The sequence below is a fragment of the Labrus bergylta genome, chromosome 22 (genome assembly GCF_963930695.1).
Source record: "Labrus bergylta chromosome 22, fLabBer1.1, whole genome shotgun sequence".
Classification (NCBI taxonomy): domain Eukaryota; kingdom Metazoa; phylum Chordata; class Actinopteri; order Labriformes; family Labridae; genus Labrus; species Labrus bergylta.
In genome coordinates, this window is record NC_089216.1 from 3478507 (window position 1) to 3503448 (window position 24942).

Sequence of the window (24942 nt, forward strand, 5' to 3'; positions counted from 1 at the left end):
GACTGACAAGATGTCGTACTTTAGTTGGCCAAAAACTGGGATTTTCTTTCTTGTTTCAAATGTTTAACCTGACTATGTTTTGGACATTTTTCCTCGTGATTAGGTTCTGTATCTTTACCGACCGTGAGCATTTCCAAAGCCAGCAGTGGAGTGGATCTTCAATGTAAATCTGAAGGCTGGTATCCAGAGCCTGAGGTGTTGTGGCTGGACGGTGATGGAAACCTCCTCTCTGCTGGATCTACAGAGATCATCAGAGGTCCCAATGATCTCTATACTGTCAGCAGCAGAGTGACTGTGGAGAGGAGACACAACAACATGTTCACCTGTAGAGTCACACAGAACAACATCACCCAGACCAGAGAGGCACAGATACATGTTTCAGGTAGATACATTATTAATCAGTCATTGATGTTGTCACTTCTTCAGTGACAGACAGTTAATGTTACGCTCTGTAAAGTAATTTGGCTCGTGTTTTATCATTTCAGATGAGCTCTTCATGGTCCAGTCTAGTTCTATTATCCCCATCACCATCTGTGTCATTGTGTGCTTCGTGTCGATCGTTGCAGTTGTTCTTGTTGTGAGGAAATGTGGACAAAACAAGAGTAAGTGTCATCTTTATTGAACTTCTTTCAAAAAGTTATTTTACATCAGTTCTGTTGAGAGTTAATATCTTAGACACAAAACAAGTCATCCAATGTGATCTCAGCCTTTACAACATCCAGTGCAGGTATATCACCTTACCTGTACCGTGGCCACTTACCAACAATATGTCAAGATCAGATTTCTGTGAACCCTACTTTGTGACCCTGAAACCCCTCTCCCAAATGGGAAGACAACATAGTAACACAGGTCTGAACTAAACACATGCCTTTTCTTTTAATGTAGAAAACAAGAAGCACCATGAGACTGACCTGGGAGAAAGAAAAATGTTCAGACATGACATTGAACATCAGCTTCTGTTGGAGAAAGAAGGAGACGGAGATCAACCCATGACTGGAAATGAGAAGAAGAAGTTATTAGATAATATAAAGGCTAAACAAGATGAGAAGTTAGAGGAGAAAGAGAAAGAACTGGAACATGTACAACAGGCGATTAAAACACTGACGGAGCAGAAGAAGGATCTGAAGATACAGAGAGAGAAAATCATCTCACTACAGCAGGAAGACATAGTACAGATAAAGAAGAACCAGAAAATGCTGGATGACACTTCTGCTTCTTATAGCAACACAAAGAAGAATCTTGAAAAGACTAAAGAGGATCTGGAAAAGAGAAAGACAATACATGATGAACTGTTAAAGAACACAGAGACACAACTGGAGTCAACAGATGTTTTGATTAACACAATGACTTTGAGGAAAGGGAAACTAGAGAATGATAAGGAACAAATTGAAAAGTACCTCAAAGTAGCAGAGAGAAAGAGAGAAGAGGTTCAGATCCAGATTCAGAGAGAAGAGATTCAGAGGAAGACAGAAGAGATTCAGAGAAAGACAGAAGAGATTCAGAGAAAGAAAGAAGAGGTTCAGAGAAAGAGAGAAGAGGAGGAAAAGATTACAAAGTAACGTGAAACACAGTCTCCAGAGGGAGGGGACGTAAGAAATAATCCATCTTCCAGCACTAACATTCGACATTCAGAATATTTTCTTCATCTGCAGTGTTATTAGCTGAAGTAATCAAACATGAATCATTCTCGACCAGATGTGACCACAGTTCATTCTGGTCATTAATAAAGGTTGTGATTCATCTTTATGATTTATCTTGTGTGATATCAGTGTTTTTTTTAATTTCCTACATGGATTCATGGTTTGACTTTTAATACATGTTTTTAAAAAAATGTTTTACTGATTAATTCAAATGTCCTTGTCTTTTTGTTTGATTCAGAGTTAAATAAATCACATTTTCTGGAGTTTTCAAGCTGACTTGGTTTTATAAGAGGGTTCATTTATATTTATAAAAACTGATTTTGTTACATTTGAAGAAAATGTTTGCATGTAATGAAGAAAAAAAAATTCAATTCAGTCATGACTTCTCTCTGAGATATCTTCTCTTTTCATATTAGGATCTTAAATGTAGACACAAGAACTATTGCTGGAATACACAAATGATAAAATAATTCAGTAAATGCATGCAATTATTTGGTGTAATACACCAAGAGGAGAACATAAGGTGTTTTCAGACCAAACAGTTCTGTGGACTTTTGGAAGACAAGTTTCCTGACAACATAAAACCATGAGGACTTTTTTTCTGTCTGAATTGGCACCGTCATGGTACCTACTCTGAAGCAGGGGCTAAAAAGGTTCCTCTAAACGGGGTTCTAGGAACTAAAATAGGTCCTAGTTCCTGCGATGTGGAATCAATAAAAAAGGAGGAGGGTTCCAACAGTTTTTAGAACAATTTAAAATTCCTGCCGTCTGAAAACACCTATAGGGAGCTAATAAAGATTACTCTTGTAGTCCACATACAAAAGATCAAAATACCTTAAAATCAGTTTACTGTTAAAGAAAGTGGCACTGTTAAGCTCTGACGGCTAATATAACAAGAGCTCCTTCTCATTAAACCTTGTTTTGCTGTAACTGTGAAATCATTTCACAATGCAATCAAAGAATCACATCATCGTGACAGCCTTCAAAAGAGACAAAGATTTGCCAATGATTATCATACGTTAACACATTTACACGGAGGTTGAACGTCCATTTGATCTTCTCTTCAATTGTGGAGGTTTCTTTTCTTGTTGGGGAGAAAAGGGATCAGCAGGTCAGTGTAATTTACTAATTAAATAATTGTTAGTGCTTATTTAAATCAAATGTAACTTCATTTTCAACATTTGTGAAGAAACAGATCAAAGTGAGATCTCATTTGATCACACAACGCTTTCTGACTGTAACCTTTATTTGCTTAAGCAGTTTGAACAAACCACAGGTTATATGTACAGACCTATAAATCCATGAAGAAAATATACTGTAATGTAAAATTTTCAGATATAAAAGCTGAAGATCTTAAAAAAGAGATCAAGTGTTAATGTTTTACAGTGTCGGGAAAGTCATATTTAACTCAGTCGGTATCATAAAATGTTTGCCAGATTAAAGATTAAACCATTGAGACAGTGCCTTCAATCTGTAAGTTTTTAAATAATGATATGCTCTAAATGATCAGTTTTTTTCAGTTTAAGTGTCATCTTTATTGAAAAAGTTAATCAAATCATCTCACTACAGCAGGAAGACATGGTACAGAGAGAAGAAACGGATGAAACTGGAAGACAAGGCTGCTATAATTGCAGAAAAGAAAAGATGAGCAAAGACCAAAGAGGATCTGGAAAAGAGAAAGACAATACATGATGACATGTTAAAGAACACAGAGACACAACTGGAGTCAACAGATGCTTTGATTAACACAATGACTGAGAGGAAAGGGAAACTAGAGAATGATAAGGAACAAATTGAAAAGTACCTCAAAGAAACAGAGAGGAAGAGAAAAGAGGTTCAGAGAGAAGAGGTTCAGAGAGAAGAGATTCAGAGAGAAGAGGTTCAGAGAGAAGAGAGAAGAGAGAAGAGACAAGAGAGAAGAGAGAAGAGGAGGAAAATAAAGATCTCTGAACTGAACAATCATTCCTCTGCTAACATCCTCCTGTTTGAGTAAAACAGTGTGGACATACGACAACACTCCGTTACTTCATGTAAATGCTTCTTTGATTGAAATGTATTTTTTGATGTTGTTGTTTTTCATAATGTTGCCTGTATCTACTTACTGTAAAACTTCTATTAAAAGCTCAGGATTTTATTTCCTTTCAGTCTATGAAATGATCCTGTGTTTCTTTGGGACAGACATCGATCAGAGACGAGCTTTTGTAACCAGTTTCAAACACAACGTGCACAGCAGCAATGATGCTTAAGACTGTAAAACTGTAAATTTACACCAGAAAGAATGTTTAACTGTTAATCATTACATTTACATTTATATCCATTTTCAAGTGTGTATAGAAGAATCGTTTATCATATAACCTTGAACACACACAAAAGACAAACAGAGACAGATAACTTAAAAGTTTTAAGAAGCTGTTAGCTTTCTACTAAATTAATGAAAATGTTTGATTGGCTTGATGCATTTACTTTTGTTTTGTGTTTTATTTTGTCTGCAGTGTTTTAATTTCAAACTTTATTTAAAAAAAATAAATACATTTCTCGTTTTCTGTAAAATTGTGTTCTGGGATATTGTCATATTCCAATGTGTCACATATATTTCAAGGCTGAATGAAAAATATTTAAAACCTGTTCTAAAAGAACAATAAAAGACAATAAAAATGAAATGGGTGTAGGTTAGAGTACGCTTGGTTGATTCATTCTGGACTTTGACCCTGCAGCCTTCTCTCACTTTAACACCTCAAGAGAAGAAACTCGGACACACACAGCAGGTACGTCCAATTTGTACATGAAAAAACGTGTTTGTATGGATTATCTCTGATATATTGTTTAACATCATCTTTAAATTCATAGCTGGTTCTTTCTGTACAAACTGCTATCTTCCTCAGAAACCTTCTTTTAAACAAAGCAGTCGATTTAGTTGCTCTGATCATTTGCTTCGAATGCACAAAATGAGGTCGCTGTCAGTCTTTGTAATGGTGAACAGGTGGATCATAGTGTGCATGTGTTTTAGCCTTTTCTCTTTCTTCAGAGCATGACCTTTATTTCAAGTTTTCAGATATATTTTAGACTTTTTTGGTGCAGTTTATAACAGAGTTTTTTTCTTTGAATTTTCAGCATTACAGAATGATTAACACGAAGTACGAACACCTCGGTGACTTCAGGGCGTTGGTCGTCATGCAACACTCTCTGGTCCTCTTTATTTTGACATATTCCTGTGGAGGTAAAATACAAATACATGTTGAAAGGTCTTGATGAGAGTAATTATACTTTTATATTTATGCAACTGTAAAGAATACATTTTTCCAAAAAAATTTTTTTTCCTATCAATTTAGCTGAATGTTTGCTGAAAGTAACTCGTATAGCTTGCATTAGTAAGCCACATTTTAAATACTTTAAGGTATTGATTGGAGGTGTTACCAAATTTGGAAGTGATAAAAAAATCTCATCTTAACTTTCCATTTAAACTCCTTCCATGTGGGGCTATTTGTTGTCATGTGTCCCCTTTTTTACATGATAGGATCCATATCTCATCCAAAATAATGGTGTTCATCACTAGTTCCCACTTCTCATTGACATATGACTATTTCAAGACTAAAGGGTAGAGAATGTGCTTTATTTATATGATCCTGGATTAAAAGTAAAAGTCCAATCCAAAAATAACATGGTCTGAATTTATTTTCCTTTAGGTCAGTCTCAGGTGATTGGTTCGTCTCAGCCAATAGTGGCAATAGTTGGTGATGATGTAATTTTGCCTTGTCAACTTGAGCCTGCTGTGGATGCTCGTGAAATGACAGTGGAGTGGGCAAGACCTGACCTGAAGCCCAAGTATGTCTTCTTGAGGCGAGACGGCACAGAGCTTCAAAGGGACAAACATCCGATGTACAAGGGGAGAACATCACTGTCTGAAGATAAACTGAGGTGGGGAGACATTTCACTGAAACTCACCGAGGTGAAACTCTCTGATTCAGGAGCATACAGATGCATTGTTCTTGGAACCAACAAAGAATATGTAATTAAGCTGACTGCAGGTAAGTTTGCATTTATCCATTGTGCACACATTATTATTATGCAGAGAAAGGTATGGTAGTTAGGTTGACCAACAGGAGTAAACATTTTCTGACATTGTCTCGGACGAATGCTTGTCTTCATTGAAATGGTTGTATTGGTTCACTCTGTCTTGAACTGGACTTTTTCCTGCCAGCCTCAAAGTCTTCAAGGAGTTAGGGTTTATCCTTCTAATGCTTGCTGCAGTTGCAGAATATTGTTTTCTTCTCTTGTGTTTGCATTGCTGGAAACATCCTCTTATCATACACTCTACCCAGCTCCCTGCAGCATCCATTATGTGACATCTGAATGAGACAACTTGAATCCTTAGAACAGAATGGACTTTTGACAACCTCAGCCTGACGATGAAGATTTTGGAATTTATGACAACAAGAAAAGCACAAAGGGCTTACTTGGGGACTGACAAGATGTCGTACTTTAGTTGGCCACAAGCTGGGATTTTCTTTCTTGTTTCAAATGTTTAACCTGACTACTTTTTGGACATTTTTCCTCTTGATTAGGTTCTGTATCTTTACCGACCGTGAGCATTTCCAAAGCCAGCAGTGGAGTGGATCTTCAGTGTAAATCTGAAGGCTGGTATCCAGAGCCTGAGGTGTTGTGGCTGGACAGTGATGGAAACCTCCTCTCTGCTGGATCTACAGAGATCATCAGAGATCCCAATGATCTCTATACTGTCAGCAGCAGAGTGACTGTGGAGAGGAGACACAACAACATGTTCACCTGTAGAGTCACACAGAACAACATCAACCAGACCAGAGAGGCACTCATACATGTTTCAGGTAGATACATTATTAATCAGTCATTGATGTTGTTAATTCTTCAGTTACAGACAGTTCATGTTAAGCTCTGTAAAGTTATTTGGCTCATGTTTTATCATTTCAGATGAGCTCTTCATGGTCCAGTCTAGTTCTATTATCCGCATCACCATCTGTATCATTGTGTGCTTCGTGTCGATCGTTGCAGTTGTTCTTGTTGTGAGGAAATGTGGACAAAACAAGAGTAAGTGTCATCTTTATTGAACTTCTTTCAAAAAGTTATTTTACATCAGTTCTGTTGAGAGTTAATATCTTAGACACAAAACAAGTCATCCAATGTGATCTCAGCCTTTACAACATCCAGTGCAGGTATATCACCTTACCTGTACCGTGGCCACTTACCAACAATATGTCAATATCAGATTTCTGTGAACCCTACTTTCCCACCCTCAAACCCCTCTCCCAAATGGGAAGACAACATAGTAACACAGGTCTGAACTAAACACATGCCTTTTCTTTTAATTTAGAAAACAAGAAGCACCATGAGGGTGAGACTGACCTGGGAGAAAGAAAAATGTTATTAGATAAGATAAAGGCTAATCAAGATGAGAAGTTAGAGATGAAAGACAAAGAACTGGAACATGTACAACAGGTGATTACAACAATGACGGAGCAGAAGAAGAATCTGGAACTTGTACAACAGGTGATTACAACACTGACGGAGCAGAAGAAGGATCTGGAACTTGTACAACAGGTGATTACAACACTGACGGAGCAGAAGAAGGATCTGGAACTTGTACAACAGGTGATTACAACACTGACAGAGCAGAAGAAGGATCTGGAGGAACTGAAAAGGAAAATCACCTCACTACAGACAGAGAAGAAGCCGAAGAAACAGGAGAACAGTTGGTTTGGCAGTTTTGGTTTTAGCAAAGAAAAAAATGAGACTCTTGAAGAGACCAAAGAGGATCTGGAGAAGAGAAAGACAATACATGAACTGTTAACGAACACATATACCCAACTGTATTCAACAGATGCTTTGATTAACAGAATGACTGAGTGGAAACAGAAACTAGAGAATGATAAGGAACAAATTGAAAAGCACCTCAAAGAAACAGAGAGAAAGAGAGAAGAGGTTCAGAAACAGATTCAGAGACAGAGAGCAGAGCTTCAGAGACAGAGAGAAGAGCTTCAGAGACAGAGAGAAGAGCTTCAGAGACAGAGAGAAGAGGTTCAGAGAAAGAGAGTAGAGGAGGAAAAGATTACAAAGGAACATGAAACACAGTCGCCAGAGGGAGGAGACGTAAGAAATAATCCATCTTCCAGCACTAACATTCAATAGTTTCACAGAATATTTTCTTCATCTGCAGCGTTATTAGCTGAAGTAATCAAACATGAATCATTCTCGACCAGATGTGACCACAGTTCATTTTGGTCATTACTAAAGGTTGTGATTCATCTTTATGATTTATCTTGTGTGATATCAGTGTTTTTTTTAATGTCCTATATGGATTCATGGTTTGACTTTTAATACATGTTTTTAAAAAAATGTTTTACTGATTAATTCAAATGTCCTTGTCTTTTTGTTTGATTCAGAGTTAAATAAATCACATTTTCTGGAGTTTTCAAGCTGACTTGGTTTTATAAGAGGGTTCATTTATATTTATAAAAACTGATTTTGTTACATTTGAAGAAAATGTTTGCATGCAATGAAAAATAAATAAATACATTTCAGTCATGACTTCTCTCTGAGATATCTTCTCTTTTCATATTAGAATTTTAAATGTAGACACAAGAACTATTGCTGGAATACACAAATGATAAAATAATTCAGTAAATGCATGCAATTATTTGGTGTAATACACCAAGAGGAAAACATAAGGTGTTTTCAGACCAAACAGTTCTGTGGACTTTTTGAAGACGAGTTTCCTGACAACATAAAACCATGAGGACTTTTTTTCTGTCTGAATTGGCACCGTCATGGTTCCTACTCTGAAGCAGGGGCTAAAAAGGTTCCTCTAAACGGGGTTCTAGGAACTAAAATAGGTCCTATATGCAATGTGGAATTAATAAAAAAGGAGGAGGGTTCCAACAGTTTTTAGAACTATGAAAAATTCCTGCCGTCTGAAAACACCTATAGGGAGTTAATAAAGATTACTCTTTGTAATCCACATACTGTCAGACTAGTGAGGATCAGGATTGAAGTTGAAGGACTTGTCACGTCTAGTTTAATCATTACAGATATCAATTATTTGGGATTATTCTACTTTTGACCGCCCTCCTCCCCATCACCAGAGGTTTTCAGTTGGTTGTTTACTAAGAAAATGATGCATGTACTTTTGTGAAAATCTTTTTCTCTGAAATGTTAAAATGATTAAATGAGGAAAATACGATAGGACTGATTTTTATTGTTGGGTTGCAAAAAAAAATATGAACAGAGTATCTGCAGAAATAACAGTGTTGTTTCAGTGTGTTATACATTGCATTTCTGTGCTGGAACTCCAAATACTGCACATAAGATAGTTTATTTTCAGTATTTTTATAGTTCAATAAAATCATTTATTATTTTAAATTCACTGAGTCCCTGAAGTAAAATGACTTTGGTAGCTGGAAAGGGAAAAGATCAGAATACCTTAAAATCAGTTTACTGTGAAAGAAAGTGGCACTGTTAAGCTCTGACGGCTAATATAACAAGAGCTCCTTCTCATTAAACCTTGTTTTGTTGTAACTGTTAAATCATTTCACAATGCAATCAAAGAATCACATCATCGTGGCAACCTTCAGAAGAGACAAAGATTTGCCAATGATTATCATACGTCAACACATTTACATGGAGGTTGAACGTCCATTTGATCTTCTCTTCAATTGTGGAGGCTTCTTTTCTTATTGGCAAGAAATTGACTCAAATCAATATTCGCATTTTGTGAAGAAACAGATCTAAGTGAGATCTCATTTGATCACACAACGCTTGCTGACTGTAACCTTTATTTGCTTAAACAGTTTGAACAAACCACAGGTTATATGTACAGACCTATAAATCCATGAAAAAAATATACTGTAATATCAAATTTTCAGATATAAAAGCTGAAGATCTTAAAAAAGAGATCAAGTGTTAATGTTTTACAGTGTCAGGAAAGTAATATTTAACTCAGTCTGTATCATAAAATGTTTGCAAGATTAAAGATTAAACCATTGAGACAGTGCCTTCAATCTGTAAGTTTTTAAATAATTATATGCTCTAAATGATTAGTTTTTTTCAGTTTAAGTGTCATCTTTATTGAAAAAGTTAATTGTACGTCTTGTCCAGGTGAGTTGAATCATTTTATCTTGCTTACACAACGATCCACAATATGCCATGTCTGTAAATTAGAAGTATAAATGGCTTACAACAGATTTCTGTGAACCCTACTTTCCCACCCTGAAACCCCTCTCCCAAAAGGAACACAACATAGTAAAACAGGTCTGAACTAAACACATGCCTTTTCTTTTAATGTAGAAAACAAGAAGCACCATGAGGGTGAGACTGACCTGGGAGAAAGAAAAATGTTCAGACATGACATTGAACATCAGCTTCTGTTGGAGAAAGAAGGAGACGTAGATCAACCCATGACTGGAAATGAGAAGATGAAGTTATTAGATAATATAAAGGCTAAACAAGATGAGAAGTTAGAGAAGAAAGAGAAAGAACTGGAACACGTACAACAGGTGATTACAGCACTGACGGAGCAGAAGAAGGATCTGAAGATACAGAGAACTCAAATCATCTCACTACAGCAGGAAGACATAGTACAGATAGAGAAGAAACAGATGAAACTGGAAGACAAGGCTGCTATAATTGTAGAAAAACGAGATGTGCAAAGATCAAAGAGGATCTGGAGAAGAGAAAGACAATACATGAAGACATGTTAAAGAACACAGAGACACAACTGGAGTCAACAGATGTTTTGATTAACAGAATGACTGAGAGAAAAGGGAAACTAGAGAATGATAAGGAACAAATTGAAAAGTACCTCAAAGAAACAGAGAGGAAGAGAGAAGAGGTTCAGAAACAGATTCAGAGAGAAGAGGTTCAGAGAGAAGAGGTTCAGAGACAGAGAAACAGAGAAGAGGAGGAAAATAAAGATCTCTGAACTGAACAATCATTCCTCTGCTAACATCCTCCTGTTTGAGTAAAACAGTGTGGACATACGACAACACTCCGTTACTTCATGTAAATGCTTCTTTGATTGAAATTTATTTTTTGACGTTATTGTTTTTCATAATGTTGCCTGTATCTACTTACTGTAAAACTTCTATTAAAAGCCCAGGCTTTTATTTCCTTTCAGTCTATGAAATGATCCTGTGTTTCTTTGGGACAGACGTCAATCAGAGACGAGCTTGTGCACAGCAGCAATGATGCTGAAGACTGTAAAACTGTAAATTTACACCAGAAAGAATGTTTAACTGTTAATCATTACATTTACATTTATATCCATTTTCAAGTGTGTAGAGAAGAATCGTTTATCATGTAACCTTGAACACACACAAAAGAAATACAAAGACAGATAACTTAAAAGTTTTAAGAAGCTGTTCTACTAAATTAATGAAAATGTTTGATTGGCTTGATGCATTTACTATTTTTTTGTGTTTTATTTTGTCTGCAGTGTTTTAATTCCAAACTTTATTTAAAAAAAAAAATCCATTTCTAGATTTTTGTAAAATTGTGTTCTGGGATATTGTCATATTCCAATGTGTCATATATATTTCAAGGCTGAATTAAAAATATTTCACTGAAACCTGTTCTAAAATAACAATAAAAGGCAATAAAAATGAAATGGGTGTAGGTTAGAGTACACTTGGTTGATTCATTCTGGACTTTGACTCTGCAGCCTTCTCTCGTTTTAACACCTCAAGAGAAGAAACTCGGGGACACACAACAGGTACATCCAATTTGTACAAGAAAAACGTGTTTGTATGGATTATTTAAGACATATTGTTTAACATAATTTTTTTAATTCATAGCTGGTTCTTTTTGTACAAACTGCTATCTTCCTCAGAAACCTTCTTTTAAACATAGCAGTCGATTTAGTTGCTCGGATCATTTGCTTCGAATGCACAAAATGAGGTCGCTGTCAGTCTTTGTAATGGTGAACAAGTGGATCATACTGCCCTACAAAGGCCAAAGGCAGTAACTTCAATTTTTTCAAAAATGAGTTTTTGTCATTTTTGGAACATTGCAGATGTGCTTTATATTTTTATAACCACAGGTTATATGTACAGACCTACAAATCCATGAAAAAAATATACTGTAATGTAAAATTTTCAGATATAAAAGCTGAAGATCTTAAAAAAGAGATCAAGTGTTAATGTTTTACAGTGTCAGGAAAGTAATATTTAACTCAGTCAGTGTTATAAAATGTTTGCCTCTGAGAGCAGAAAGATTAAACCATTGAGACAGTGCCTTCAATCTGTAAGTTTTTAAATAATTATATGTTCTAAATGATCATTTTTTTTGTTCTTAAACAGATGATAAAACAGGGTTTGTTTTTGGGTGTGGCTACCTTTGGCAGGTTGCTACCATGGCACCATAAAAAAGTTTAGTACAGCTTTACTGAAAAGCACTGTGCCTGTTTCTTGCTTGCCACAATAAGCATCCAGATCAATATTACAAGTACAGCATGTTAATACCTTGCTATTATCTTGTTTCTGGTCGATAACCAGTCCCTCCCCTCCAGTCCCGGCTCCTTGTTTAAATATGGTTGCATGTGGTGCCAAAAAACAACATGGCGATAGCTAAAATTTCAGACACGAGGACAACACATGGTGGGCCACAAACCAATGACAAGAGGTTACTTAGCCAGCATCCACTTCTACAGCCCATAGACTGAATGAAAACAGAAATGATAAACTACTAGCAGGCCTAGAAAAAGGTCACCTGTATTTTGCATTCAAATTGTGGAAGCATTATAAGTTAGCCTGAAGTCAAAATATCTACACAAAGCTCTTGTCTATTTCCTTCAAACATATTTTATCTTGAAATTTTCTGATTTCATTTCCAGGTCTCCAGGATGTGTCACATGACATTCTTCATCACTTTCCTGCTTCTGCTACCACAAAGATGTAAAGGTAACGTATTCACACATTGTCATTTTTTGTTTGTTAGTTTTCAAGTAAAAGGTTAAGAGTTAAGGCAAGGGCTAGTTTGTTCTATCTTAATGTTGACTATCACATATGAAGCAAGTACAGAAACCATTTGACTGCAGTCAGCAGGGGGTCTTTAGTTTTACTGGTGTCATGTATGAATGACTCTTTAAAATGTGGCACAACTATTCATGTTGTTAGTGTCTGAAGTTATCAAAGTACAAAGTCTGTTGTACAAAGAGATGCACGTACCAAACTGTTACTGAACACACACGTCATGACACTCAAACAGGACTTCCCCATGTGACCAATGAAGCCAATCTGGGACCCTCAATTCACTAGACAAACTCTCTTCCCAGGTCTCCTTGAAGTAATCGGTTCACCTCAACCAATACTGGCAATTGTTGGTGATGACATCATTTTGCCATGTCACCTAAGACCTGCCATGGATGTTGCTTCTAAGACTGTGGAGTGGACGAGACCAGACCTGAAACCAAGATTTGTACATGTGTGGCATTCTGGTAAAGAACTAGTACATGCTCAACATCCATCCTATGAGGGAAGAACATCACTGTTTATCAATGAACTGAAGAATGGAAATGTTTCCCTCAAACTCTCCAAGGTGAGACTGTCTGATAAGGGGAAATACAGATGCTTCCTTCCCTTGTCTGATAGTCACTCTACTGTCGAGCTTGTCTTTGGTAAGTCATCAATTGCTCAGCTTTACATTTATTCATGCACATAAGTCACTATTTAAACACATGATTGCAGGACCTGTTGCTTGGGGACCAGACTTGGGTGGGTGCTGGAGGAGTTCTGGTCCCAATTACTCACTATAGAACTGACCAATCATGTGTGAGGAAGCTTTAGTTGTTTGCAGGCAAACAATCCATACACCGTTTGCACAGTTAACTCATAGTTAGCTCTGTCTGTAAGCATGCTCTCTGTATATTTGATATGTATTTCATAATGAAGGCCGTGTTGTTTAACTCTCTATATATAGCCTACAGCATCTGTCCTTGCCAAATAAACACCTAATCCTAACCCCCCTGACAATAGTACAGCGTTATATACCTTTCTGTTTTTAACAATGTGCATTGTAGGCAGATATGTGTTTAGAGAGTACCAGTAGACGTAAACTCAAACCACATTATCACATCTAAAGTTGCTAGTCAACAATAGTTCACTTAGAGGTTATCCGTTATCCAAAATCTTTTCAAGCAACACTGGAAGTCCAGAAGTACTGGCTATCAGCCCCAGAGGCTAAACTATCCTCAGATGACAACCAATGGATTCTTGGTTCACTAAACTGTTGACTTCACGCTGAAGCTTCTTAGGGAGGCAAGTGTAAAAGCCCTGAAACACCAAGCAGACGGCAAAGAACAAGAGGCGATGATGTCTGGCCAAAAAGTTGCACTACAACTGCAAAGATTACAGCTGACGGCCAACCACCACGTACGTTCTGCTAAAAGGCCAACGGGGGCCAACGGGTAGCGACTGACACAGTGCAATAACTAGGGCGACGAACTCTCACCAACGGTCCAACTGGGACCGACAGCCAACAATCTCCTTGGTGTGTCAGGGCCTTTAGGGTCTATATTGAACTACCCTTATATATAAGCACTGGAACCTAAGGGTAATTATCTAAGCCACTCTATTAACATGAAAGTGTTAAAAATATACTGGTTAGAGCAGGGGCGTCGTAGTGGGGGGAAAAGTGGGACTGACTACCCAGGGCCCCAGTGGGGAGGGGGGCGCTTCATGGGCCTGAAATAAAAATGATACAAATGAGACAAATGATAATGCAGTTTAAGAAGAATAAAGTGAAGTCAGAACAGAGAAGAACTAGCCTATTATAGCCTCATTTTAAAGTGATGGTAGAATCTAATTCAGATTTATTGTATGTTTACATTTTATATCTTTAGAAAATAAAAGCCTTTAGAACATTAACTATAACAAGTTCATAATTAAAATAATGCTGCTGGAAATGTTTCAAATGTCTGAAAGGTGCATATATTACGAAGTTTAAATTATTTTTAAGCTATGAGGAAATATTACAGTGATGATTTATCTTCCATTTTCAGGGTGTAAAACAAAGCATAGTTGTTCAAAGTTTTTATGGGTCATTTGTGTGATGGTCATAGAAATTTTCCGGGTTAGTTTGGACCGTGGTAGGGGCCCAATGTGATATCTTTTCACGGGGCCCCTGGATTAGAGTTATAATGACATCAAACATATATGAATGTATACAGTATGTGTGTGAGTGTGCAACATCTATTTTAACACCTGTAAAAACACCAGAGCAAAAATACCACCAATGAAACACGTACAAGTGATTCAGATATTTCATGGGTACATGGACAATGAGGAGTTAAAGAACAGCAGCTAAATATTTATAAGAATGTGTGTTCACAGTAATATGGGATCAGTGTCTAAGATGAGCTGAAATCAAATTAATAAAACTTTATTTGTATTAATCTGTTGACTAAACATCTTTTTATTTCAATCAATTAGGTTCTGCGTCCTCACTGACCGTCAGCATTTCCAAAACCAGCAGTGGAGTGGATCTTCAATGTAAATCTGAAGGCTGGTATCCAGAGCCTGAGGTGTTGTGGCTGGACGGTGAGGGAAACCTCCTCTCTGCTGGATCTACAGAGATCATCAGAGGTCCCAATGATCTCTATACTGTCAGCAGCAGAGTGACTGTGGAGAGGAGACACAACAACATGTTCACCTGTAGAGTCACACAGAACAACATCAACCAGACCAGAGAGACACTCATACATGTTCCAGGTAGATAAATTATTAATCAGTCATTGATGTTGTTAATTCTTCAGTTACAGACAGTTAATGTTACGCTCTGTTAAGTAATTTGGCTCGTGTTTTATCATTTCAGATGAGCTCTTCATGGTCCAGTCTAGTTCTATTATCCGCATTACCATCCGTATCATTGTGTGCTTCGTGTCGATCATTGCAGTTGTTCTTGTTGTGAGGAAATGTAGACAAAACAAGAGTAAGTGTCATCTTTATAAGTTATTTTACATCAGTTCTGTTGAGAGTTAATTTCTTAGACTCAAAACAAGTCATCCAATGTGATCTCAGCCTTTACAACATCCAGTGCAGGTATATCACCTTACCTGTACCGTGACCACTTACCAACAATATGTCAATATCAGATTTCTGTGAACCCTACTTTCCCACCCTGAAACCCCCCTCCCGAATGGGAAGACAACATAGTAACACAGGTCTGAACTAAACACATGCCTTTCCTTTTAATGTAGAAAACAAGAAGCACCATGAGGGTGAAACTGACCTGGGAGAAAGAAAAATGTTCAGACATGACATTGAACATCAGCTTCTGTTGGAGAAAGCAGGAGACGGAGATCAACCCATGACTGGTAATGAGAAGATGAAGTTATTAGATAATATAAAGGCTAAACAAGATGAGAAGTTAGGGAAGAAAGAGGAAGAACTGGAACACGTACAACAGGGCATTATAGCACTGACAGAGCAGAAGACGGATCTGAAGATACAGAGAGAGAAACTCATCTCACTACAGCAGGAAGACATGGTACAGATAGAGAAGAACCTGAAGATGCTGTATAACATTTATGCTTCAAATGGAGACAAAAATAAGAATCTTGAAAAGACCATAGAGGATCTGGAAAAGAGAAAGACAATACATGATGAACTGTTAAAGAACACAGAGAAACAACTGGAGTCAACATATGATTTGTTTAACACAATGACTGAGAGGAAAGGGAAACTAGAGAATGATAAGGAACGAATCAAAAAGTACCTCAAAGAAACAGAGAGGAAGAGAAAAGAGGTTCAGAAACAGATTCAGAGAGAAGAGATTCAGAGACAGAGAGAAGAGAGAAGGGGAGGAAAATAAAGATCTCTGAACTGAACAATTGTTCCTCTGCTAACATCCTCCTGTTTGAGTAAAACAGTGTGGACATATGACAACACTCCGTTACTTCATGTAAATGCTTCTTTGATTGAAATTTATTTTTTGACGTTATTGTTTTTCGTAATGTTGCCTGTATCTACTTACTGTAAAACTTCTATTAAAAGCCCAGGCTTTTATTTCCTTTCAGTCTATGAAATGAACCTGCGTTTCTTTGGGACAGACGTCAATCAGAGACGAGCTTTTGTAACCCGTTTCAAACACAACTCATGCACAGCAGCAATGACGTTTAAGACTGTGAAACTGTAAAATTTACACCAGAAAGAATGTTTAACTGTGTACAGAGTGAGGATATCAATAAACAAATTAAATAAATCACTGATAAACCTGCTTCATGGCCTGTCTGTGTAAGAGCATTACTCTGTATTTCTTTGACAGATGTTTCTCGCTCCTCAGTCTGTGGTCATTTCAGGCTGGAGTTCGGCTGGCCGCAACACACAATATTTTAGCGATCTTGTGGTCTGACCGCTTTGTTTTGTGTTCTTTGAAAGTAAGAAATAGTAATTATATTATAGCCTAGATTATGTACGTTACATATCACTTAAGTTTAAATGAATTATTAAAAACCACACCAAAGTTGAGATTTCCTTTCAGGCATATTTTTTCTGACGCCCTTTAATCCCATATTTCAGACTGCCAAACAACACAAAGATATTGCTCTTCACTTCTCTTTGTTATGGTGTCACTCAGGTCATATTTAGTTTCCCTTCTTGGCCATATTACGTATCTCCATGCCGTAAACTCTGGGGGCAAAGACAGCTGAACCGATATTTATCGATATCTTTATCAATGTCGTCTTTCTTTTTCATTAATTATCTTGAAGGCAGAAGTGTTTCACTTTAAATAATTGTAGTTTTAGAATATTTTTTTATTTAATTTTACTGAGTAGTCTTTGTCCTCATTCATACACGGACTTCAATCATCGTCACAGCTTCAAGTTTCTCTGGAGAAATGTAATTTAATTAGGTTTCCACTGCCTCGTGTGCAGACCAGTTGACACAGAAGGATTCAGCAGCAATGACGTTGGTCCAAATCTCTGTTTTACGAAACCATTTATCTTTAAAATGTGAAAAATTAGACCTATATATAAACTTTTTTAACTTGGAATTGATGCAAAAATCCAAACTATAAGGTGCAGCGAGTACGAATGGAAAAACTGTCATTTGAGTAACTGACACAATGATATTTGAATGTATCACATTTATATAAAGAACATTTAATAAAAAATAAAAAAACACCTTGATGTCAAAAATAACATTTCAAAGCCAATGTAAGTGTATATAATTTCCTATCTATCCCCATTCATCGTTTCTGTTCATATTTCCTTCTATGGAAGGTAATGCAGTGCTTCTCTGATAGATACAGCAGAGGGCAGCATGATGCAGAAATTTCAAGAGAACATTTTCTGGACATACTTGAATTCAAAAGAGACCAGCACAAAGCAGACACAGGCCTCCTCTGCTCACATTGGGCTCCACTGCTTCAGTGTGGAGGGTAATAAAAGGTTACAAGGCGTTGCACAATGTGGCAGAACAAACTGCACATTTCTGCAGGGTTAACGTCACAATTCTGGCCTTTTCATTGGTTCCATGTTTACTTTATTATTTGATTTATCAATTTTTAACAAGTTTATCATCTCCAGTTGGGTTGGGATCAGTTGCAGTCATCTCTAAAAGTGAATAACAAGGGTGAGGAAAGTGGGAAACACAGGTATTCAGGTTTCGAAATGTGTATTTTCACCTCATATGGAATGGGAAAAAGACATTGGAAACTTGCATCTCTTTTCGTACCAATATATAATCCTCTCTGTGTGTTGCTCACTGTCTTTAACGCTGTCTATAACAACATTGTCGGAACCAAGATACATCCATCCAGATGTGGAGTCCTGACCTGCCAGATAAACTCTCTGACTCCATTATTGTTGCAGAGTTCACACTGGTACTGTTGATCACCACTTGGTAAAAATTGGTTGAAACTGTCCTCATGTCTGTGGTCTTCAAGGCCTTACGGGGTATAAAAGTCGGTCAAGATTTTTAAATCGTCTAGTGTGAAGCCAGCCATAATGAGGTTTTCAGTCTTTTTCAGTTTCAGTACAATGAAACAGAAACTATAAAGAGTATCACAATGACATATTGTTTTTTTAAATACAAAGTATTTACTATGTTAGATATGTTTGTCTTTGTGCCTTCAAAGGACATTATCAGTGGGTTTCTATCAAAGGGGTTCATTTTGACTCTCCTGATGCAGGCCTACAGCGTAGTTCAACCACAGGTTACTGTATATCCCCACGCTCGCCTTATATCCAGGTGTTGACAGTCTCTACCATAAGCAGCCCTTTGAATCATTCACAGGCTCCTTCTTTTGTGAATGGCACTTATCTTTCTGAAATGGCCACTTAGCGGCCACTGACGGACGGCCGTCATTCTCAAGACTGACCGGCACCGCGGTGTGCAGAAGGGGAGGGATGGAGGGGGGGCATGACAAGGCCTCTGATAAAGATAAAACAGGTTTTCAAATTCCGTCTTTGTCAATTTTCTCAGGCTATTTTACACTCCCTCTAGTGGTCACATTGGAAATATTATAGATACACATATAGACATATATGGAGGCTACTCTTGATCATTTTAACGTTACCTTCTAACCTTTCTGAAATTCACTTTCTACAATGTTTTGTTTTTGATCATCTAAAAATGTCCATCTGTGGTTTTAGAGAGTTACATACCACAGCTATATGAACAACAACCTATGAGCTTGTGACCAAATTAGCTAAATATAGGTTGAAAAAAATCGGCAAAAATATTTTCCAGCATCAGCCAAATGTGTAAATACACAACTTTTAGCTAACAAGTTAGCCATGTCAACTTTTTAGGATTGGTGTTTATGTTTCACCAAAGGGGGTCGGCAGTAGCTCAGTATGTAGGGACTTGGGTTGCAAAGCGTCCAGGCAGGCCGTCCACCAACAATCCCAAGGAACCTACGAGTCATGAGAGCTCAGGAGCGCCTAAAAGAAAAAGACGTGGTAGAAAAACACTCTCTGTGGTGAGTTCAAAGTCATGAAGGAAGTGAAGTACAGGAAGTGAAGGTCCCAAAGACTCAGGGTATCCTTACGCAGAAGAAAAGACAACAACAATCATCACACAATCTTTTCCAACAGGCCTTTGAACTTTGTGCAACTGTTTCACTTTGTGTTTCTATTCCTCATTCTTTCTCTTTTACCCATTAGAAATCATAGTTTGTTTACAAAGCACTTATCAAACACCAACGCTAAAAGTGCTTTACACAATGTAAAAATCCCAACAATACACAAAAATAAAGTCTCAATAAAACCCCAAAAGAAAAACAACAATGTAGCAATAAGGCTTACACACTTGTCACTTCTTGTTTCGAAATGTTAATAAGATGATAATAAAAGTTCAGGAGTTGAAATGGTATTTAAAGTGTTTAGCTATGTGTATATACTGTACTTGTAAACAAGAGCGTACCTGGAATTAAGCCATCACTGACAGTGAGCGAGCAGATCTTTGCCTGATGAGGGTCCATCATCCAGTGAGTCAGAACATTTTCTTTATCACCCTGTGAAGACATTAGTGTTATAAAAATCTACACAAAGACATACAGGATGTTTTTCAATCTCGCCAACATTTCCAGGAAAGATTTTACTTGAAAGTGTACATTTAAATTCATTCATCATAATTTAAGGACGAATGTGTGACATTTTTGATCCAGTAGATGTCGCCCCCTTGAGCACCAGCATTAGACCAAAACAAACTGCTGTTTGGGGACACATCCACTATTTTGACCCCTCCGCTCTCCTCCAGTGGCACACCTCCAACCCCTCTCCACCCACGTTCACACAAAGGAGTAATCAATTAGAACGCAACATAATTAAGCACCATTAAGAGCAAGTGGCGGACAAAATTGTCCTTTGCTGGAACTGCAATCACCTCTGGCCTGCATTGTTGTTAGCAGGCTAACACTAGCACACTCGGTTAACTCAGCTTCACATTGAACATAAATTGACACAGAATGATCGTGATCTAAACACACTAACATGACATCCAAATAAGCAGTGAGTATTATATATTTATTTTCTCTAGTTCTTGACTAAAACAACTTCATACGCAAGGCCGTCCCGTTCGTGTAAACACGGCTCAGACAACAACAGAGCGGGACTCGAGCTTCTCACTCATTGTAGACACTTGAAAGTTGGACCCTGTTCCCACAATAATAAAGTATTTATTAACCTTTATAAGTAGTGTTCCCACTTTAGATCCAGTACCTGCAGAGGAGCTTTATTAACTCTTAATAAGTGCATAATAAAGTATTTATTAACCTTTAAGGCATTAATATGAACCTAATAAAGTCTTATCAATGTCAATAAACATCTTATGAACATTGATAAGTGGTCTATAAACAAGTTTCTGTGTTAATTAATATCTTACAAGCCAATTATAAATTAATTTATAGTTTAATTAACACTCATGAAGTCTTATTAATGTTTATGACTGTATTTAAAGTGTCAGTACATTTCTAATAAGAGCCTATAAGTGGCTTATAAGACATAATAAATGTGTTAATTATGCCTATATTAACACTTATATAGTCTTATTTGTGTTAATAAGAATCTAATAAGGTCTTATAAGTGACTTATTACCTGTTATTAATGCTTATTACAAGCACCTTAATATGAAGTGTTACCGTGGATTTTTTTTACCTTCATTTCTTGGTAAAAACTAGTTTTTTGGTTCTTGTTCTGGTTTAAAAATGCAGTTACCTGCACTTGGTAAAAACTGAACTAACATGTAGCATGGCCAGTTTTGAACCAACAGTACATACATTCGGTAGAATAACCCTCAGGGCACAACTCATTGATTCTTTAACATCACACATTGTATAATAGCTGTCAATTCCACATGGACAAGTGTTGAAATATCCAGTCAATGCTTTTCTTTGTACGGCCCCACCTCAGTCAGTGTACCTATTTTCCTTATCTGATGTGGTGTGTAACGTGACTGGACATCAAAGAAGGGGACGTTGGAAAATAAGAAATGTAGAAAGACATAAATGCATGAAGAGCATAAAGAACGACTGAGCCACCCAAAAAAACACCCCACACACGTACACATTTTACAACTCACATACATGAAAAAGTGAATAACTGTCTGAATCACAACATTAAGGGCTGTGCAAACACATAATCAAAAGCTGCATCCATGAAAAAACGTGTCTGTTTTACGAACTTATTCAGAGTCAGCATCTCCTGTTTCATGCAGGATGTGTTTAATCTCAATAAATCAGTGTGCATGACTCATCCTCCGACTCCCTTCTGCCTGTTAATCTTAACAGGAACAGGGAGAAAAATGCACTTTTACGTCTTTCTAACTAATGGTCTGTTTTGAAAAGTACAATTTAATAGCGGTGAACTCCAGCAATAGCAGCAAAACACTAAAGAGTTGTTGACTTTCACTGGCTTTAAAACTGTATCACTCCATCAGATAGTGTCCAAGAGAGAGCTAGCATAAGTAGCTGGTAAGCACAGAAAGCTGCTGTGGTTGCTGTTTATTTGTTATGGTTACTAGTCCAAAGAGACCTTTCTCTAATCTAATTCCTCTCAAAGAGCTGCACTAAAACAGATTGTATAATGGAAAACACACAGGCCAAGCATACAGAATATCACAAAGCAGATAGATTTATCTGAGGGATCTTTATGAGCATCTCTTGCTTTGGTGATATATCTACAGTCTACATGTATTGTGCTAAAGAATTTCAAGCCTTGCTTTCACGTTTTTCTTTCATCTTCTTTTTTTATCTTCTTTTTTCACCAAGAAAGGGCCATGTGGTTAAAGGTCTGTATCATCACCAGTATAATAAGTGATCTTGGTGAAGAAATGTACTTAAATAACTTAAATAAGTTATTATAAAGTAGTATATAAGTAGTGAGATAGACATAATTTTGAGCTTCAACCAGTAGTAGGTTAGCCTACCTTGACACAGCTAGCATGTCTCTGTCAAGAGATAGCAAAACTTGCTAACGGATCCCTTTCAAGCGCTCTTGTCCTTTAAGTGGATAAAAATCTTCATTTGCCTGATATGCCACTTTTTCACCTTCATTTTGAATCAGGTCAAGAAGTAGTATGCAGTATCAGTAGCAACAGATGTTGATGCTGCATATGGCTCTTCACCGCTGGCGGAGGGTCTAACGCCAGCTTGCGCTTTCAACCTTAGTTTTCTGGTGGTCCAGTAATGGACAGTCCAAGACCCGTGTCATAATCCACCTCTGCTCTGGTTCTTGTCTTTTTTGGGCCTCTTTGGAGCCATGCAACATTGAGGGGGATCTGCTTTAAGTTGTAGGAGGTTGCTTGTCTTGAGAGCGTTCCAGCAAGTTGCCTCAACTCAAGACTGGTGATGATGGACCCAACCACTTTAACTATCGTTAGCTTATCTGGATAACATGATGCAAGCTAAATTTAATGATGAAAATGGGGAGTGCAGTTAGAGAGCGACGAAAGAGAGGCGATTGGAAATAAACTGTTGATAAGAGAGAGATATGGGAAAGGACTTGATTGTGATCAGATTTTCCATGTTGAAACTGTTTGGAGATTGTATTCAACAACTACCGGGGGATGGGCCAATGGGAAAGCAACCATTGATCTGATAAATCCATTGTTTGAATGTCCTGCCTGGTCTTTAGAAATACTAAAGATTAGAAGAGTGAGAAAAGGGGCATGCAGGGAGGGAAAGGGGAAATGAGAGAATGGATGGGTCCTCCACTGGGAGCTCTGGATCCAAAAATAGAGGCAGCAGACCTCAGATACTGTTCAGGCATTAACTCTGAACTTGCATCCGTTAAACCAGAAATTTAAAGAAAGCATAAACAAAGACTATGTTTGGAGTTATGGTTAAGGGGTTAGGGTATTGTCAGATTATTCAAGTTTAATCAAACCTAATGAGAGAGTTTCCTTGATTCCCATCTGTTTCTGTTTCCAGTTGGAACCGGAGGAGGATTTCAAGTATACTGCCTTCACAAAAAAAGCAACAGCATTGTTTGTTAAAACACTAAAAATGTATCAATGGACACTGTCATCTCACAAGGCACTCCTGGGGCAAAGGTAGAAGTAGCATACTGTTGTTGAGTTGGCGTTGGTCGTTGGACATACAAATGGCTGACGCAATCTTTTTTGACTGAAGTCTATTTGATGGTGAATATAATTTAGCACCAAGAACATCCATCCATCCATCCATCCATTTTCTTCATCGCTTTTCCCATTCAGGGTTGCGGGGGGCTGTAGATGATCCCAGCTGTCATTGGGCGAGAGGCGGGGTACACCCTTGACTGGTTATGAATTGGTTTTATACAAATTAGGATGGATTAACTTAATTGAATGAGATGTGCTTGAGCCCAAGTCTGAAGTACGTTCAGTCCACTGACTCAAAAAAGGTGTTATAGTCAAAGTAACTATGTTTCAGAATCATCAAGCGTTAATGTTCCTGAAGTTTATCATCAAAAAAAGAAGCGTCAAACTTTCCAAGACTCATTTAGATGTCATTCCCAGCAGCATGGGGAGCCAAGCATTTAGTATGTTGTCTTGTGCTGAAAGCTGCTGGTTCATTTGTTTTACGTCTGTGCAAACACACTGATAATCTTCTCATCTCTGTTATTCTGTCTGTTTTATCTGTCTCCCTTCAACACCCGCTATGTTCTCATTCTCCTCACCCCTTCCTGTTTCTGTCCAACTGTTTCCTTTTTTAATTATGTTTTACTTCCCAAAGTCTTGTATCTTCCAACAGCCATTGGCTCCGACTTTTTTGTCTCTCCAATTCTTTCTCAGGGTTGGAGGTCTTGACTTCATTTCAGACGGGACCTTCACTTCCTGCCGCCTCCTTCAGATAACAGAGTGAGGCCATAACACACACAGAGACACACACATACACACACATAAACATGCACACACAGCTGGTTCATGTCCTCCACACTGCTGTTGTTGATAAAGACTTTTCCCAGAGTGGTCACCAGAACGAGAACACCACCCATGTTTGTGTCTGGTTTCTCTGGGTGGTTTTCTCTTTAGCTGACCATGACTTCATTTTTCATTCTCTGCGACATGCTAATCATGTCAAAAACAATTATCTTTTTTACAGACCTCTACTGTACAAAAGACCATATTGTACGACGTTATATTTGTTTAATGATAATAAACCACCTAAAATGACTATTATTTGCACATGACATCACGCGCTAAGCTTCCAGCTCATGAACTATAAGCAAAGTATATTTTTTGAACACACAGTTGCAGCCTCATCTCTTTGTAACAATGGTTTTCTCTGCCGCTGTTTAAGAGTTTGGATTGGTCCTCTTCCGCTACTTAAATAAACAAACAATTTAAGGTCACCACTC

At 37.5% G+C, this 24942-nt stretch overlaps 2 protein-coding genes across 2 annotated transcripts in view; both read left to right on the forward strand.

Moving 5' to 3' along the window:
• LOC110000086 (CD276 antigen homolog) overlaps positions 1-16877 on the forward strand; it is a 28520-nt gene extending 11643 nt beyond the window's left edge. The window contains exons 5-7 of the mRNA XM_065950507.1: positions 104-382; positions 486-602; positions 15859-16877. Coding sequence (XP_065806579.1) covers positions 104-382; positions 486-602; positions 15859-16472 — 1010 coding nt within the window. The 3' untranslated portion in view covers positions 16473-16877. The remainder of the gene's footprint in view (positions 1-103; positions 383-485; positions 603-15858) is intronic.
• LOC110000077 (butyrophilin subfamily 2 member A1) lies at positions 4321-7799 on the forward strand. Its single transcript, XM_065950860.1, has 6 exons — positions 4321-4405; positions 4752-4857; positions 5324-5665; positions 6203-6481; positions 6585-6701; positions 6985-7799. The coding sequence occupies exons 2-6, from the start codon at positions 4761-4763 to the stop codon at positions 7797-7799; spliced, it is 1650 nt and encodes a 549-aa protein (XP_065806932.1). The 5' UTR covers positions 4321-4405; positions 4752-4760.
• Positions 16878-24942: the final 8065 nt, after the last annotated feature.